This window comes from Cygnus atratus, chromosome Z (assembly GCF_013377495.2).
Source record: "Cygnus atratus isolate AKBS03 ecotype Queensland, Australia chromosome Z, CAtr_DNAZoo_HiC_assembly, whole genome shotgun sequence".
NCBI classification, from domain to species: Eukaryota; Metazoa; Chordata; class Aves; order Anseriformes; family Anatidae; genus Cygnus; species Cygnus atratus.
Window position 1 is genome coordinate 73,547,551 of NC_066396.1, and position 16,702 is coordinate 73,564,252.

At 43.7% G+C, this 16,702-nt stretch overlaps 1 protein-coding gene across 1 annotated transcript in view; it reads left to right on the forward strand.

Moving 5' to 3' along the window:
- Positions 1–16,702, forward strand: part of SVEP1 (sushi, von Willebrand factor type A, EGF and pentraxin domain containing 1) — a 127,381-nt gene that overhangs the window by 94,769 nt on the left and 15,910 nt on the right. The window contains exons 37-45 of the mRNA XM_035564545.2: positions 320–992; positions 2,407–5,186; positions 6,412–6,637; positions 7,465–7,620; positions 9,522–9,585; positions 10,644–10,817; positions 11,802–11,975; positions 13,965–14,138; positions 15,642–15,818. Of these exons, the coding sequence (XP_035420438.2) occupies positions 320–992; positions 2,407–5,186; positions 6,412–6,637; positions 7,465–7,620; positions 9,522–9,585; positions 10,644–10,817; positions 11,802–11,975; positions 13,965–14,138; positions 15,642–15,818 (4,598 nt within the window). The remainder of the gene's footprint in view (positions 1–319; positions 993–2,406; positions 5,187–6,411; positions 6,638–7,464; positions 7,621–9,521; positions 9,586–10,643; positions 10,818–11,801; positions 11,976–13,964; positions 14,139–15,641; positions 15,819–16,702) is intronic.

A 16,702-nucleotide genomic window follows, 5' to 3' on the forward strand; every position in this document is an offset into this window, starting at 1 on the left:
GTGGACAGACTATCACAGCACAATACTAGGTTTGCTGTAATGTCAAAGTTTTAATCAAAATGGAAGTTCAGGAATGGTAATCAGATGGACAGACCAGAGAAGAACATTACGCTCAAGGTCTTCTGGGTTCTCCCTTATTGTGATACCTCACCTGTGGACATGTTTGCTTTGAGATTTTATGTTTGAAACAGCTGTTGTAAAGCAACCTATTTGTCTGTCTTCTAGGGTGCTAGCTAACTTGTTCTGTGGGGACTTCAGGATACTGTACATTTGACAATACTTGCTTTTTTGACTCCCTGTGTGGTTTCCTTATCCACAGTTACACATTAGATGGCCCTGCAACCATAGAGTGCTTAGCCAGTGGTGAGTGGAGCGTGAACCACCAGCAGTGCCTGGCAGTATCCTGTGATGAACCACCCCATGTGGAAAACGCATCACCGCAGAGAGCCCACCGCCTCTTTGGTGATACAGCTTATTACTTCTGCTCAGATGGCTACAGCCTGGCCGATAACTCTCAGCTGCTTTGCAATGCAGAAGGGAAGTGGGTGCCTCCAGAGGGCAAGAAGATGCCCCACTGCATAGCTGATTTCTGTGAAAAGCCATCCACTGTCTCATACAGCATCCTGGAGTCCGTCAGTAAAGCCAGGTTCGCAGCTGGCTCCATCGTGAGTTTCAAGTGCATGGAAGGCTTCGTCCTGAACACTTCAGCCAAAATTGAGTGCCTTCGAGGGGGTCTCTGGAATCCTTCTCCTTTGAGCATCCAGTGCATCCCAGTTCGCTGTGGAGAACCTCCCCTCATTGCCAATGGCTATGCCAGTGGGGCCAACTACAGCTTCGGAGCAGTGGTGGCTTACAGCTGCAACAAGGGCTTTTACATCAAGGGGGAGAAGAAGCGGACCTGTGAGGCCACCGGCAACTGGAGTGGCAATTTGCCCACATGCCACCCAGTGTCCTGTGGAGAACCACCCCAGCTTGAGAATGGCTTTATTAAGGTATAAAATGAGTTTTCTCATCTGCCTGGTAGCATAGCAAACTGAACGTCTTCATAATTGATGCTGTGGGGTTTTTTTCTCTTCTTTTTTGCTTTGCTGTTAAAATTGTGGAAAGATGTGACTGGATGGAACAAATAAGCAAAGGGAAAAATGGGGGGATTTGTAGAAGAATCATGTTTAAAAAACACAGACACTTCCATGGTATTTCCTATCGTAAAATGGGTTTTCAGTTAGGAAACTCAGGGCGTAGTATTACAATCAATTGATTTCCTTGATACCTCACTCTTCACTTGTTCAGTCCATGTGTGGCTTTCCAAGAGCCATCTGGAGATGTATGAAGTACTATTGCCAGTTCACAAGCCTTGCTCTTTTTACTGCTGTGAAAAATATCCTAATTTGAAATAGATACATCACTTTGGGATAATTTCTCTGCTTTGGATGCAAGAACATTTCTTTACTGAGGTCAGAACTTGTCCTTTTTCTGTCAAATTACATTGCAACAATGCCTAAAATTAAAGATCTCCTTGTGGCAGCCCAAAGCTGTAAAAACTACTCCATCTGTGTTGTGCTTTGGTGCATGAGGGTAATACTGTGGCAAGGAAGATCAAAACGTTATTGTAAAGATTCAGTTTAGAATTTCTTAAGCATTTTTCTTCTGAACTTTTCCCGTCCTTCCTTAAATCTAGCCACCAGGTAATCTACATTTTTTAAAAACTGTGGTTTTTTTGGGCATCCCAATTCCTACATAAGCTTTCATCAGCTATAGCGACAATTTCTGTTCAGACTCCCACACAGATGTGTCTTCTAAATAATGTATATCACTCTGTGTTGTCTCGCCTAAGCAGGGTTACTCCTCCAGATACTCCTTCTGTTAGAGATATTTTTTAATATTGCAATCAGAGCTCAGCCTGCAACTTTGAGGAGCTTCTCAGCTGCCTGCTCAGGACCCTCCAACAGCACATGTGGCACTTATAAAAGTCTCCTGGTAGTACACCTGAAGGCTCCAGCCTTGAATACACCTGTAAGCTAAAGAACCAGAACAGCAATAGGCTAATAGTTTCCTAGCAGCTTCTCCCAATATGTTTCTTTTCTGTCTTCCTGTCTACATAACTTTTGACCTTAAAGGTCAGGAAGGGAGAAAGCAGGAGGAAATACTTTCTAGATTTGCCTTTTAGGCTTTGGGCTTTCTCTTTTCTTCTGATGTTGTGTTCAGATTTCCTGACAGCAGTGTAGTATTTGAGGCAAGACATGCTGTGTCTGTTACTTACATTCGTTTCTTTGCAGACAGCCTTGACCGCTGCCTGGGATTCAGCTAGAATCTAGACTGAGAAAACAGAAGTAACACTATCACTCTCCCTGTGTGCCTGTCGTGCACCTTCATTTCAGATATGTCCGTGTCTCATCTGTTTTACAGGAAACAACTGGACGCTTCTTTGAGAATCAGGCCAATTATCAGTGCAAGTCTGGCTACCACCTGGTTGGGAGCTCGCTGTTTATCTGCCAAGCCAATCGGCAGTGGTACAGTGAATCACCTCCTCGCTGCATTCCCCTCAGCTGTGGAAAGCCACCACCCATCCAACATGGCTACTCCAAAGGAGAAACCTTTGATTTGGGCTCCAAAGTTGAGTTTTTCTGTGATGAAGGCTACGAGCTGATTGGAGATGTGTCTTGGACGTGCCAGAAGTCTGGGAAATGGAACAAAAAGCAAAGCCCAAAGTGTGTGCCAACAAAATGTCCAGAACCACCCTTGGCAGAAAACCAGCTAGTCTTGAGGGAAGTGACTAATCAAGTTGGTGTTGTACAGTTCTCCTGCAAAGAGGGTTATGTTTTGCATGGCTCCTCTGTACTGAAATGCTTGCCCTCTCAACAGTGGAATGATTCCTTTCCCTTCTGCAAGGTTGTACAGTGTCCTGCACCTCCATACATCCCCTTCAGCGACCCCTTGACTTCATCCCTTCTTTTTGGTAGCACTGTGAAGTACATCTGTGTGGATGGGTTCTTACTGAAGGGTGAATCTACTATCAGATGCCAGGCTGATGGCTCATGGAGCTTGCCTTTGCCAGAATGTATTCCTGTGGAGTGCCCCCAGCCAGAAGAAATTCAAAATGGCATTGTTGATGTGCAGGGTCTCACCTTCCTCAGCACAGCTCTCTATACATGTAAACCAGGCTTTGAACTGATGGGGAACACAACTATCCTCTGTGGAGAAGATGGACAGTGGCTTGGAGGAAGGCCAGCTTGCAAACCCATTGAATGCCCAAGGCCTAAGAAGATCCTCAATGGCAAATACTCATTCACAAATTTCCATTATGGGCAGACTGTTAGATATTCCTGTGACAGAGGTTTCCAGCTCCAAGGGGAGGAAACGCTGAGCTGCCTGGAGACAGGCGAGTGGAGTACAAATGTTCCCTCCTGCAAAGCCATAAGTTGCCAGCCCCCTCAGCCTATCGAAAATGGCTTTGTGGAGGGTGCAGATTACAGCTATGGGGCCATGGTCATTTACAGCTGTGTGCCTGGCTTCCAGCTCTCTGGCCTTGCCATGCAGACCTGTGAAGAATCAGGCTGGTCTAGCTCCACTCCATCTTGCCTCCCCACAGACTGTGGCCTACCTCCTCACATTGACTTTGGAGAGTATGTGCAGGTGAGACACGGGGAAAGACGCTCAGACCAGGAGAGCGTTACAGAGAGTCCCTCCCTTTCACACATGCTGCTGGCTGGCAATTTGAAGGGCTTCAAAAGTTCTTTGAAAGAGAACAGTGCAATGCAGCTGACCACTTTCTTATTTGGAACTATCATTTTATACACATGTTACTCTGGCTATGAGCTCTTGGGAAACCCTGTTCTAGCTTGCCAAGAAGATGGGGTCTGGAATGGCACTGCCCCCTCCTGTGTTTCAATAGAATGCACATTGCTGTCTCCTCCAGAGAATGGAATTTTATATTTCACTGAGAACACGCTCGGTAGCGTGGTGCAGTACACCTGTAAGCCAGGGTTTACACTTGTTGGCTCGGACACACGGCTGTGTTTGCCAAATCGGCAGTGGAGCAACACTGCTCCGTACTGCAAAGCGGTAACATGCAGCTCACCTACCCAGCTGATGAATGGGAGCATAAGAGGGGAAAACTACACGTATGGGAGTGTTGTCTACTATGAGTGTGATCCTGGCTACCAGTTAAATGGCCCCGCAGAGAGGAAGTGCCAAGAGAACCAGAAATGGGATGGCAGTGAACCGATTTGCATCCCTGTTTCCTGCAGCCCACCGCCAGTTCTGGAGAATGGTCAAGTGTCTGGAGGGGAGTACACATTCCAGAGGCATACAGAGTATAGCTGCAATGAAGGTTTCCTGTTAGATGGGGACAGGAGTAGAGTCTGCCTTGCAAATGGAAGCTGGAGTGGAATTGCTCCAGTTTGCAAAGCTGTGACCTGCCCCATGCCTCTGCCTCTTGCCAGTGGGAGAATTATTGGCTCAGATTTTGGCTTTAGGAAAGAAGTGCAGTATCACTGCAACGAAGGATACAATCTGCAAGGAGCGTCCACACTCACCTGTCAGAGTGATGGTACCTGGGATTCAGAAGCTCCACACTGTGAGCCAGTCATTTGTGGACCTCCTGAAGACATCTCCCATGGCTTTCTGAACGGCTCAGACTTCACCTATGGGGAATTTGCCCAGTATGTGTGCTTCCCTGGCTATGAGCTGCATGGTAATCCTTCACGGCAGTGTTTGTCCAATGGCTCCTGGAGTGGAAGCCTTCCATCCTGCCTCCCCTGTGAGTGTCCTGAACCACAGATCCAGAACGGGGTTGTCCTTGGTGAAGATTTCAGCTGTGGGAAGAGCACCCAGTTTCAATGCCTGGAGGGCTTTAAACTGCTAGGGCCTTCTGAAATCACCTGTGAGGCAGCTGGCAGGTGGAGTTCTGGGTTTCCTCGGTGTGGGCAGATTTCCTGCGGCTCCCCACCCATCATCCCCAACACGTTTATCAATGGGAGCAGCTCTGCAGATGAGAACACCATCATATATACCTGCTTGACAGGTTTTGTCATGCGGGGGAGTCCAGAACTGACTTGTGTGGAGACGGGTGTCTGGAAGAAGCCATACCCAAGCTGCGAGCTGCTAAGCTGTGGCCCACCACCTTCTGTCCCCAATGCAGAGGTTCTTGGGAACACTCATACCTATGGGAGCAAGGTCCAGTACAGGTAAGAACACTGCTGCCATTCTGTTTCCATAGAGTCTCTGAAGGAATGAAGATGGGAAATTTATGCACCCTCAATTAGTGCATGTTTTTAGAAGACCTGGAAGAAAAGTTATGCCTTATCGTACAAGTAGATAGACAAAACCCACATTCCCATGCCCATAAAAAATATTGTTTGGACCACTGATAAAACTTCAGCAAGGTATTTCAGCATGTTGGGCTGCACTCCTCCACCACCTTGGTTTCCTGTTCCTCTTTGCTTTCCTCCTCTCCTCCTCTGACACTCTGGTCTGTAGGGCATGGATTTTTTTTCCTCTTTTGGCATGCCTTTTACCTCCTCTTCCTGTTTCAGCTACCTAATGTAGCACAGAAGGGCTGATCTCCTGGTCCCATTTTCTGTACTGCAGCATTGCACTGTCAACAAGTGTTGTTGATGTACAGTTATTCCTTTGTCATAGACGAGAAAAATGTGTTTCTGTTGGTTTCTTGGAAAGTGCACACTGCAGATCTCTTTCTCCAAGGTGAGGAATTCCTTGGCAGAAGGGGAGATTTTAGCAGTAAAAGCAATAAACAGTAAGGGGCAGAACTGTGAGATTGCATGTGGATGAGTTTAACAGAATCAGACATTCCTGTGCATCTTTAACAAAATGAAGGGGGTCTGCCAACCTACAACTAAACCCACTGCTGGCCAGATCCTGCAAGCCAGTTGAGTTGATCTTGGTCAAGCACTGCATGGCACAGAGCAAATCAGCCTGAAACTTCTAAACAAGCCATCTGTGGTCAGCATAAGGCTCGGTTTACTTTTGGAAGAAAGTGAGATCATCTTTAGAATTGGTGGTTGCATATGGGATATTCAGCAACTGGGAATCGAGAACCTGCAGTAGCATTTGGCACTCTCACAGTTTACTTAACCAAAAGCCCTCCTCACAAAGGGAAGGGCAGGGACTGCACCAAGGTATTCACTATTCTCTAAGCTCTAAAGCTACCAACTCACTCTCCCTGGTGGTGCTTCAGCAACGTGAAGCAGCTGGAGATGAAGTCTGAAACTTCCAACTCTTGCAACAGGATAAACTCAGTCTAGGCATGCTTCTTGCAAGGTTCCCTTGAAATAATAGAGAAGTCACCAGGTGTGCTTATGAACAAGTAACGCTGAAAAATGTCTTTGAAACTTGCGGATCAGTTTGTCCCTAGCTATGTCCCTGTGGTCAGGTGTTAATGCTCTGTTGCAGATGCCTGGAAGGCTACACAATGGTGACAGAGGAGGATGCATGCACTTGCCAGGAAGATGGACAGTGGTCTCCTCAAAGTATTTCCTGTTGTCCCAGAAAGTGTCCACTCCCAGGAAATATCACCCGTGCAATAGTAGTTGGGGACAACTTCACTGTGAATGCAAACATCACTTTGTCATGTATAGAAGGCTATACTCTGGTGGGAGCGAGCATATCTACATGCAAGGTAAAGTATTATCTGCACTGTTTTATTTTGCAGGCTCTGTTGAATTCAAGAGTCTTCCTCTTGCCCTCATTAGCTTTTGGCTCTTAATTGCACACAACAAAAAATGTAAAGCATGTCCTGTAAAATATAATATATATGCCTTCTTGTTCGCCAGTAAACACATAATAGACTTTCAGAACTGGAAATTAATGCTCTCTTCTGTTAAAACTAATGCTGTCCTTTAGAAAAGCATTCCTTTTGTCACATTTAGGAGAGTAAATCATGTACTTTTTGCAGGATTAGTACTTTTTCTAAGCAAACGATCTGTTTGCTCCTAAAAAGATCTGTTGAAGTAAGAGTAATTGTGTTTGATGATTGTCTGTTCAGGTATTAGACCTCCTTTAGGACCTGGGCCAGGCAGCTGAAGCATTCAGCCATAGTAGGAGACTTTCAGCTAAGAGAAAAGTATAGAACATGGAACTGAGCACCTGTAGTTTCATTCCTCTCTTGATGGATTCCCTGAGCTATTAGATGACTTTGTATAGGTGAACTTGCTTTTCAGGTTTCTATTTCCCCTTTTATATTTTGTTCCTTCTGTCTTTCATGGCAGGGCACTCCTTTCATGGCAGGGCACTCCTTTCATAGCTGAGCTCCAGTCTTTGTTGACGTCTTAGAAGTGCTACTTATATTACTGAGTTTCTTTAAAGATTTCACAGATTACGTTAACTACATCAGTGTGCCCACAGCTATTGGATGTTTCTGCTACTATTTTCCTAACTTTTTCATTTAGATATGAATTTAGCATATGGAATGATGCATTCACGCTTTTTATCACACTTATTTTTCAGGAGAGTGGTGTTTGGGTGCCAATGTTTTCTGATGACATCTGCATTCCTGTGTCATGTGGGACCCCAGAATCTCCAGAGCACGGATTTGTGGTTGGCACCAAATTCAGTTATAAAGACTTGGTTCTTTATAAATGTGATCCTGGCTATGAATTACAAGTAAGCAAGCTCAGTCTCTAGCATTCTAGAGCTTTAGTTGTCCTTTCTTCACTGTCCTTATGTAATGACTGTGAGAATGTATTATGCCTGCTCCATATAGATATATTTCCTTAGCTGCTACAGAAGTTCAATATCTGCTTTTGTTGTTGTCTGTAGAATGCTCCTGGTATGTCTGGGGTATTACATGAATTAGTTAACTGTGTAACTGAAGCAAATATAAGCATCCTGTTCAAAGGCATGTATTCAGCAAAAACCTTTCAGTGTTGTTTCTTTTTTTTATAGCTGAAGATTATTTCAATCCTCAAAGTACAGCTTTTATGTTACTTCTGTGCAAAATGATACATACTTGTGACCATAAATCATGGAATTGTTAATTTCTCTCATGTGCTCTCTTGAACTAGCTCTCTGTTCTCCGTTAGATCATCTTCTTCCCTTTTCCAATCCCATAACATTCCAAGCTCTATGTCTTCTTCATTCTGCCTTCGAAACTCAAAGCTCCTGATAAATGGCACTGCCCTCAGTTCTGTGATACTTCTAGATGATGTGGAAGTGATTTGTCTTTTTTGATAAGACAGAGAGATTGCAGTTTGTTTAATGGCAGCTTTATTCCCTGGTGGAGATGTGAACAAAGTCCCTTCCTGTCTACTGTTTTTATTAATGAGCATTGGGCTATTGTTCCTTTCTGAGCTCTGGAGCACCACTGATGTCCAGTTATCTGGATTCATGCTAGCCAATTCATAGCAGCTTCATGTGTTTTCAAAATTGCAGTGAGTTCAGAAATGAAAATTCATTGCTGAGGTCCAGCATGGTCTTCACCATCCCCAGCTGATGGCAGAATATGGGACTATCCTGTCCAGAGGCATGAGATAGCAACGAGAGGTGCTGTCTCTTAACACTGCACTTCATGAGTACCAAACAAAATGCATTGCTTCCTTGTTACGGTGGTAACTCTGATAATAACTACAAACTTCATACACCCAGATGGGATTGCATTCGCTTGGTCTTTCAGTATATTTAAAAAGGAGAGTTTAGAGAATTCACAGGTAACAAGTCTAATTTCCAGACAGAGACAGAGAAGACAGATAGGTAGAATTGCTGTTAAATGTATTTTTGGCGGTGATAAACCAGTGCTTTTTTATAGTAAAAGATCGATCCCTCCTTTGTACGCCAGCTTCGCCACCTAGTGTCGGTGTGTTTCCCTCTTGTTAGAGGTCCTGTGTTTTTCTCTCCAGAAAGCAAAATACATTGGCTGTAATGCCTTACAACACTCATTTCAAACAGCTGCCCTTGTCAGTGGGTTTGCATTGTAATGAAAGTACATTACTTCAAGGGACAAATTTAAATGTTGTTCTTCATGTCTTGGAATAAAATACAAGATAAATCTTTAGGTATAAATTAAGTATATCTTTAACTAACCATAAAATGTGCATGTAAGCTATAAATAACGTCATTTATAAGTGAATTTGAAGCATGAGTGCTTGGGACATGATCACAGTCAGTACAGTATGTTTACAAACCATAGGCTTATACTATTGGTGAAAAGAATGCAAGTTAGATTTTCATTAAGTGAGTACTGGAAGGAGAAAATGTGCCATCATAACACATTTCTGGGAACAAGAATGGCAAAACTGACAAAAACAATGATACTCCAGAGAGAAGGACAAGGAAACTGACTAACTGACCCACAAGCATTTGGTTTGTAAACAGTACCCTGCAGTTTGCAGGAAGGAGTTCTAGCCTAAACTCTCCTCGTCAACTTGAGCTGTGAGCATTTAACTCTGTCTTCATATGGGTTGTACATGGAGGGAAGACACACTGGCATTGCTGGATTCCAGAGCTGTTGGGAGAAAAAAGGATTGCTAAGTGAAGCTGTTCTTTGAGCACTGTCTCTTGTTTCGTAGGGTGATACAGAACGGACTTGCCAAGAAGACAAGCTTTGGAGTGGCACAGTGCCAGCATGCAGAAGTATGTTCCGTCTGAGTTTGTCACTTGATGAATTTGGTCAAGGGTGTTTTTAACCAGAAGACACTTGTGGTTGTGTTGCTTGATTTATAATTCATACTGTCTTCATATGTCTAAAAATCGTCAGTGAGTACCACTGATAACACAATGGGAGACATGCAGAATTGCCGTTTTGTGCAGGTAACAGTGTTAAGGAAATCAATACAGCTTTCCACTGCTGTGCCCCTGTACCTCTAAGAAAGCTGGGCAAACAGGTAGCAAAGGGGTTGTTGTTGAATCCTCCCATTTACATATTCTTTACTTCAGACATAGGGCTGCATGCACAAAGGAGCCTTTGACACATTCCTTCTGCTGTTTTAGCTTTTTGCATCTTTAGATAAGTTTAGTGGAAATTGTTAATGATGTGAAGAAGTTAAAACATTTTCTATTAACTGCATGTTTAAATAAGATGAGATACAGGGAGTTCAGAGAAACATCAGAGTTTCTCTGAAACTCTACACAAATAAGGAGTAGCAATGACAACTTGAAGAGCTGTTTTCTTGTATCAAGTTCCTGATACAAGAGATTACTGTCATATTACTTTAACAGATTATTGTCCATCTCAGAAGAGTAATATCTGAAATTTAAACAGCTTTGCCACTTGAGGTCATGGTTTCTCGGGTTGCTAAGATCGTTTGACCACCACAGTCACCCAGAGCTGTGGGTACTAAGCATCCTGAACTGCAGCTCTATGGATACTCTTTTTCAAAGGTACTTAGTTCTGTCTGATTCCCTCTGCCTGCAGTGCCAAAACAGAAGCTGTCTACATAAATACTTACGTGCAGTTCAGCTGTTGGCTTCAAGGCTTCCTGCCAATAAAGCCACAATGGATTTTGTCTTTCAGCAGTATCTGAGAGCACTGAATATTGTTCTGCTGCTGTTCTGCTACTCAGGAGCAAATATCTGGGAATGCCCATATAAACACCAGGTTCTTTCCCTGTTTCACAGGGTAAAAATGTAGAGGAGCTGAGAGCAGGACAGGCTATATGCACTGTGTCTGGAGTATATTTCTTATGTTACAGGAGTATCATGTGGGCCGCCAGAGGCGATAGAAAATGGATCTGTTCAGGGAGAGGAGTTCTTGTTTGGCAGTGAGGCTTTTTACAGCTGCGACCCTGGTTTTGAACTACAGGGACCAAGCCGAAGGATTTGCCACGTTGACAAAAAGTGGAGCCCCTCTGTTCCTTCGTGCAGGAGTAAGTAGCCAGCACAGCAACATGGTGGCAGTTTTCCAGGAGGGCCAGGAAACTGTCATGGTACTTTTGCTGGCTTCCACCTGATCTCCTGCTCCATTTGGGGATGTAACAGGAGGAGCCAGCAGAAAAGACAGCTGAGAAGTTCTCACTGGCAGTTCCTCTCTGATCTGAAGGGAGCTCCTTTTGACATAAGAAAATGGAACAACCATAGAGCTGTGCTAAGGTTACTAGAGGAGAAGTGTGGCCTGCTCTATTTGATTTGGTTTGCACTGTGGGTTGCAGGGCCTTGAACATCATGTGCTGAGGTGATTTGTCTCTGCAATGTCAAGGCTAATATATCTTGGTCCCTGGTATGTCTGGAAATCAAGACTCTGCTCCTTAGGATCAAATCTTGGTCCTGTGAAGCAGAAGGTGATTAATTGTGCAAGCATGGAAAGAAGGATTTATGATTTATTTCATACAGGTTATAAATAAAATGCCCAAATTTTATAATCTCTACCAATAAATCATTTTCCATCTTTTCATGGTGATGTCATAGTCCTACTGCTTGTATTCCTTTCTCTTAGCTTTGACCAATTTGCATGGTCTGTGCAATAGGGACGGGACAGGGGACAAGATCTTCTTTAACTACTGTCATTTTTCCTGGGGACATCCTGAGGCTGTCTTTCACTGTACAGGGAGCAGAGAAGTCTGAAGATGCATCCTCTGGGTTAATCAGAAGAAACATTCTGGATCACTGATTGCTTACTACACTGTCAGATACACTGAGGCAGGGTCTCTCTCAGGTGTCTGCAGCCTGAATGTCAGGAGAGAGGGCAAGCAAGGCATTATATAACCTTTCTCATATAGTACTTCACAGATTCTTTCTTTCTTCCCATCTTTCCTTTAATTCAGTCTGTGAATAGAACTGCAGACAGTGTATACCAGCCAGACAGAATGGGCTTTGTTGTTTGTATAAAACCAAAATTTTTTCTTCTCTTACAGGAATTACTTGTGGGCTGCACCCCTCAGTAGAAAAAGCAGAGGCCATTTCTACGGGAAGCACATACAGAAGTAATGTAACCTTTGTGTGCAGCGCTGGGTATCATCTTGTTGGACCCCAGAACATCACATGTCTTACCAATGGGAGCTGGAGTAAACCATTACCATCGTGTGAAGGTAAACATTTGGTGTCATTGCCTGGCACATTCTGATCTGGGATAAGCACTACCTCCCCCCATGTGCATGTGTATCACATAATCCAGGGAGTAAGCTGCTTTCTGGAGACAATTCTGTAATGTCTGTTAAAAATTGTGCCTGAAAAATGAAATGTCTCAAAAGGAACAGTGCCTATTACCAAACCATAAGGAGGCTTAGACATCATTTTTCCTTAGGTCTTAATCTGCAATTGTACAGTCTTAGTGAGAGATGACATTGCTTATCATCTGAGAAAATTGAACCATTAACTAAAGGTGATGGACTGTGAGGACATGGAACTTCTCCCAGCAGCCTTCTGAAGTCAGTTGTTACGTTGATATTCTTTCTCTGAATTTCGGGCCCCAAACCCAGCAACAGGATTGTCTCAAGGACAATATCAGCAGCTCAGCCTTTATCTCCACTCCTCACTTGAATAAATACTGTGAGTGCATGACATACTGTTTTGCACTTAACTGCTTTCAGATGCTCCCTTGGTAGGTCCTGTTGCTTGTGCCAAGCAGAATAAGTGTCAAGCAGGAATTGTCTGTATCATACAGAGTGGGCAGTAGTTGGTGGAAACAAGGCTGTCAACATAAAAATGGAACAAAAATTTAAGATCCCAAACATGAACAGATAGCCACCATTGTTGGATGACTCTGTTCAACATATAAAGTGTATAGAAGCATAGTAAATTGCAATATCATTAAGTATGAGTATTCTCCTTTCCTGGCCTTTTAGCCATGAAAGGACAAAGTCTGGGCTTCACACTATTCCTTTCCGTTCAGAAACACATTAGTCCATTTTTTGCTCATCTCACTTCCTTTCTGTTGTTTTTGCGGCTGTTTTTGTCCTGCCGCACATACTGTGGCCTCCTAAGCTAGACTCCAGATCCAGCACTCTGCTTGCTTGCCTTAGTTGCCCCTTGCATTCTCACATGGAGCTCGCTTGCAGATGTCTCTACAGCCAGCTGCTCACACAGATTCAAAAGGGACCGACATGCTGTGACAGCTTCACCAAAGTAAGACAGATAAGGATCTTCTACTCAAGGCAGGTGTTAGGTGCCTGTCACCAGAGCCATGAAAACTGCACGAGGCCTAGGGATCATCAGATGCTGTGTTCGGCAATCACACAGTGTACAGCTCGCTGTGCACTACAGTACTCTTAATGCTTTGCAGACCATCTTGTAGCAGTCTGCAAAGTTGGTAGGGGTTGTCCACATTGAAGAGGAGGTTTCAAATACCTAGACAGGCACCTAAGAGAAGTCACACGTGAGCAGTGCTGAAATAAACAAGATATCAGGAAAGACTGCTTGAACAAGGTTGAGCATGGCCACTTCTCCCAACTTCTCTCTTCCTGTTGCCTGATGCCCTTATGTCCATCTGTGCTAGTTTAATCCTAACGCGTCCTATTATGCAGACCACCCAGGAAAATCGAATGGAAAACAGGATGTAGAACAGAGTGTCTTGTGTAGGAGTGGTAACCTGACTTGGGCTGTCTGCTTGCTGGCTTCAGAAACACAGCGGAGAATCTTGAGGGGACCAAATAGTAATTTAAGTGTTCAGCACCTTACATCAAACCCATCCTGCATCTAATCTGGTATTTCTTGTCTGTCAAAAAGGAAGTTGCAAAGGGCTGCAAGTTTCTGAGGTATCTCTTAGCAGTGAGAAGGAACCATTTTCATGTTCTGCCCCACTTACCCCAGTACAAGGTCATAAACGTGTCCTTCCCTATCTCTGCCAAATTTTGCTGACCTGATAAACGTGTGGCTGTGGCTTTTCTTTATCACTGGGAGGAGCTCCTTCCCTAACTTGACTGCACTGCCTTACTGGGGCTACTGAACTGTCCCTCAATGCTCTTCATGATTTATTAGTGTGTGGCTGCTACTTTAAACATACTGTGTGAGTAACTCAGGAACTGTTGGAAGTCCAGGTCTGATATCAAGCTGAGTTAATGAGAGCTCTTCCTTTGCAGAGACCAGATGCAAAGTTCCACTTTCCTTGCTGAATGGGAAGGCGATTTATGAAAACAATACAGTTGGCAGTACTATAGCATATTTCTGCGAGAGAGGATACAGCTTGGAAGGAGAACCTGCAGCAGAGTGCACAAGGGATGGAAGATGGAGCAATCCCTTGCCTCTCTGTAAACGTGTGTGTTTGCTTTGTAATGAAAAAGAGGTCTCAACTTTTAAGCATTAAAGGCTAGGTTGCTCTTCATTTAAACTGACAGTAACTGAGAGCAACTTCTGCAGATATTTGTGGAGATGCACTGTAATTTTCTTCTGGAGTGGCCATGAGCAGAATTTGTCACTCATAGTTTAAAAAATTGGTTTGACCCACATTAGGAGATATGTTGGTGTGCATCCTGTTTTTACAAAGGAACAAAGGAAGCAGTTGCTGAGAGATGTTAAAGCATTATCTTGTCTGAGTGTATTTTTCTGATAGTAAAATAACAAGCTGTGTTCTGCATAACGCCCTTTAGTTGGAAAGCTGACATTAAATGGAGTCAATTGGATTCAGCGACTTGATATATGAGGAGCAGGTGAGAGAAAGGTGTTTGTTCAGCCTTTGGAAGAGAAGGCAAGGAGAGATCTTATTGTTGTCTGCAAATGACTACTGGCAGGGTGTAAATGAAAAAGAGCCAGACTCCTTTCAGAGGTGCACAGTGGTAGGATGTGAGGGAGTGGACCCAAGCTGCAACAAAGGAAGATTCAGTTGAGTGTATGCAGAAACTTTTCACTATGATAGCAGTTGAATTCTGGAACAGGGTCCTGCAGAGGATGAGAAATGTCCATCCTCAGACGTACTTGGATGTCAGCTGTACAAGGCCTAGAGCAACCTGACTTAGTCGGCCCTGCTTTGTAAAGAAGGTTGAACTAAATGTCTATATAAATTATCCTGTGATTCTATGAAATAGCACCTTATACACATGTATACTGTGCATGCACAGCCACAATAGCCATCGTTGTTGCTGTATCTGTTTGCAACTACTTCTAAGATCTACTGTTGTCTCAGGGTAGTAATTGAGACATTTTAGTTTTTGTACAACAGAGGACTGACTCAGAGGATTTTAGTTTGAGGAATCTGGCATTAATCTGTGCTGTAAATAAGGTCCAGCCTTCTCCAGATTCCTGGTGAGAGCAATAAACCATGCAAAAATACCTCAGCAAGCTTACAGGCAGTAATAAATAAGGTTATCAGAGAAATTCAAAGCTCTAATGTCTCTATGCAAACACCTGGATTTTATGCTGTTTTCTATTGATCCAGGCCCTCAGAACAAGGAGTGGAATAAGTTTGACTTTTTTAAAAGTGGAGTAGGTCTTACTTTTTTATACCAAAGTTATGGTAACCAGGAAGGACAGGAGAGAATGGCATGATTGTAACATACATGATACTCTACACTTACATCCTTAGTATATCTTCCACCGACTTCAACAGAGTATGTAGCAAGTCATGTGACAGCAGAGAATCAAACCTTTTAACTTTATTTTAAAATCCAAATCTCATAACTTTACATCAAATTACACATGGGACTTGTGAGTAGCATCCATTTCTATTGCTCTTCATATGATTTGATTTTGAAATTTGCAGAAATAAAGTTCTCTCTTTCTTCCTTCCTTTTCCTCTTCCCTCACACCTTTTCTTTGAACAGCAAACCCTTGCCCCGTGCCGTTCATAATCCCAGAGAATGCCCTTCTCTCCGAGGTGGATTTTTATGTTGGGCAGAATGTCTCCATCAGGTGCAGGGAAGGCTACCAGCTGAAAGGGCAGGCTGTGATCACCTGTAATGCCGATGAGACTTGGACTCCGACAACGGCTAAGTGTGAAAGTAAGTACAGGTGTTGCAGTTCTGCAAGGACACGGTCCGTTTTTGTAGGGCTGGTGACACATCTGTATCACACAGGAGCATAACAGCACAGACATGTTAGCAGAGCTCTCTGTCTAGATGCAGTTATCCGTAAAGAACAGCGTTTTTATCTACAATTGTCTTATGGAGAGCTGGGTTGCTTCTAGAGACCCTGTCTCATAAAAGCAACCAAAGAAGCTCTATAAAAGAGCTATATCTTCTTTCTAAGGGAGTTATTTCAGGAAAAAGATCCAGAATAGGTCTATGAATTGATGCCCCAGGTGCACTCATGCTACTGGCCTTTAGGCTCTGCTGTAATTTTCTTTTCAATTTACCTTTTGCAAGCAATGCAGCTGGGTTTGATTGTTGCATACCCTGAATGTCTTGAGAATGATTCCAGTGAGATCATGTTGAGACAAGGGCTGTAGGGAGAGGTGTTCTTTCATTGTATTCATTGACACTGATACAAGGCATGAAGTCCTTTTTCAGGCTTTTTGGCTTCTTACAAGCAGTATTGGTTAGTGCAGACAATGACATCACCTCACTCTGCAAACCAAGTCTCATGTATTTCCTAGGACCATCTGAAAGTTTCTGCTGTGTCTGGTAGATTCAGTCATTGTTGCATTACTTAAAATTGCTGTTGCTCGTCCTCTCCATGCTTTGGTCTTCTCCATCCTTGCTGGTGCTCACGAGAGAGAGCAAACAGGTTCACCCTGTGGGTACCTGCTCTGTGGAGAAGTCCTGCTTGCTGCATTTTCATCAGAGATGTCTCAGCATCTCCTGAGTCCTGCGGGCAAAGCTGTTGGAAACAAAAGAGTTGGAAACCATGTCATGCAGGCTTTGTAGCTCACCAGCCTCTGGGTGAT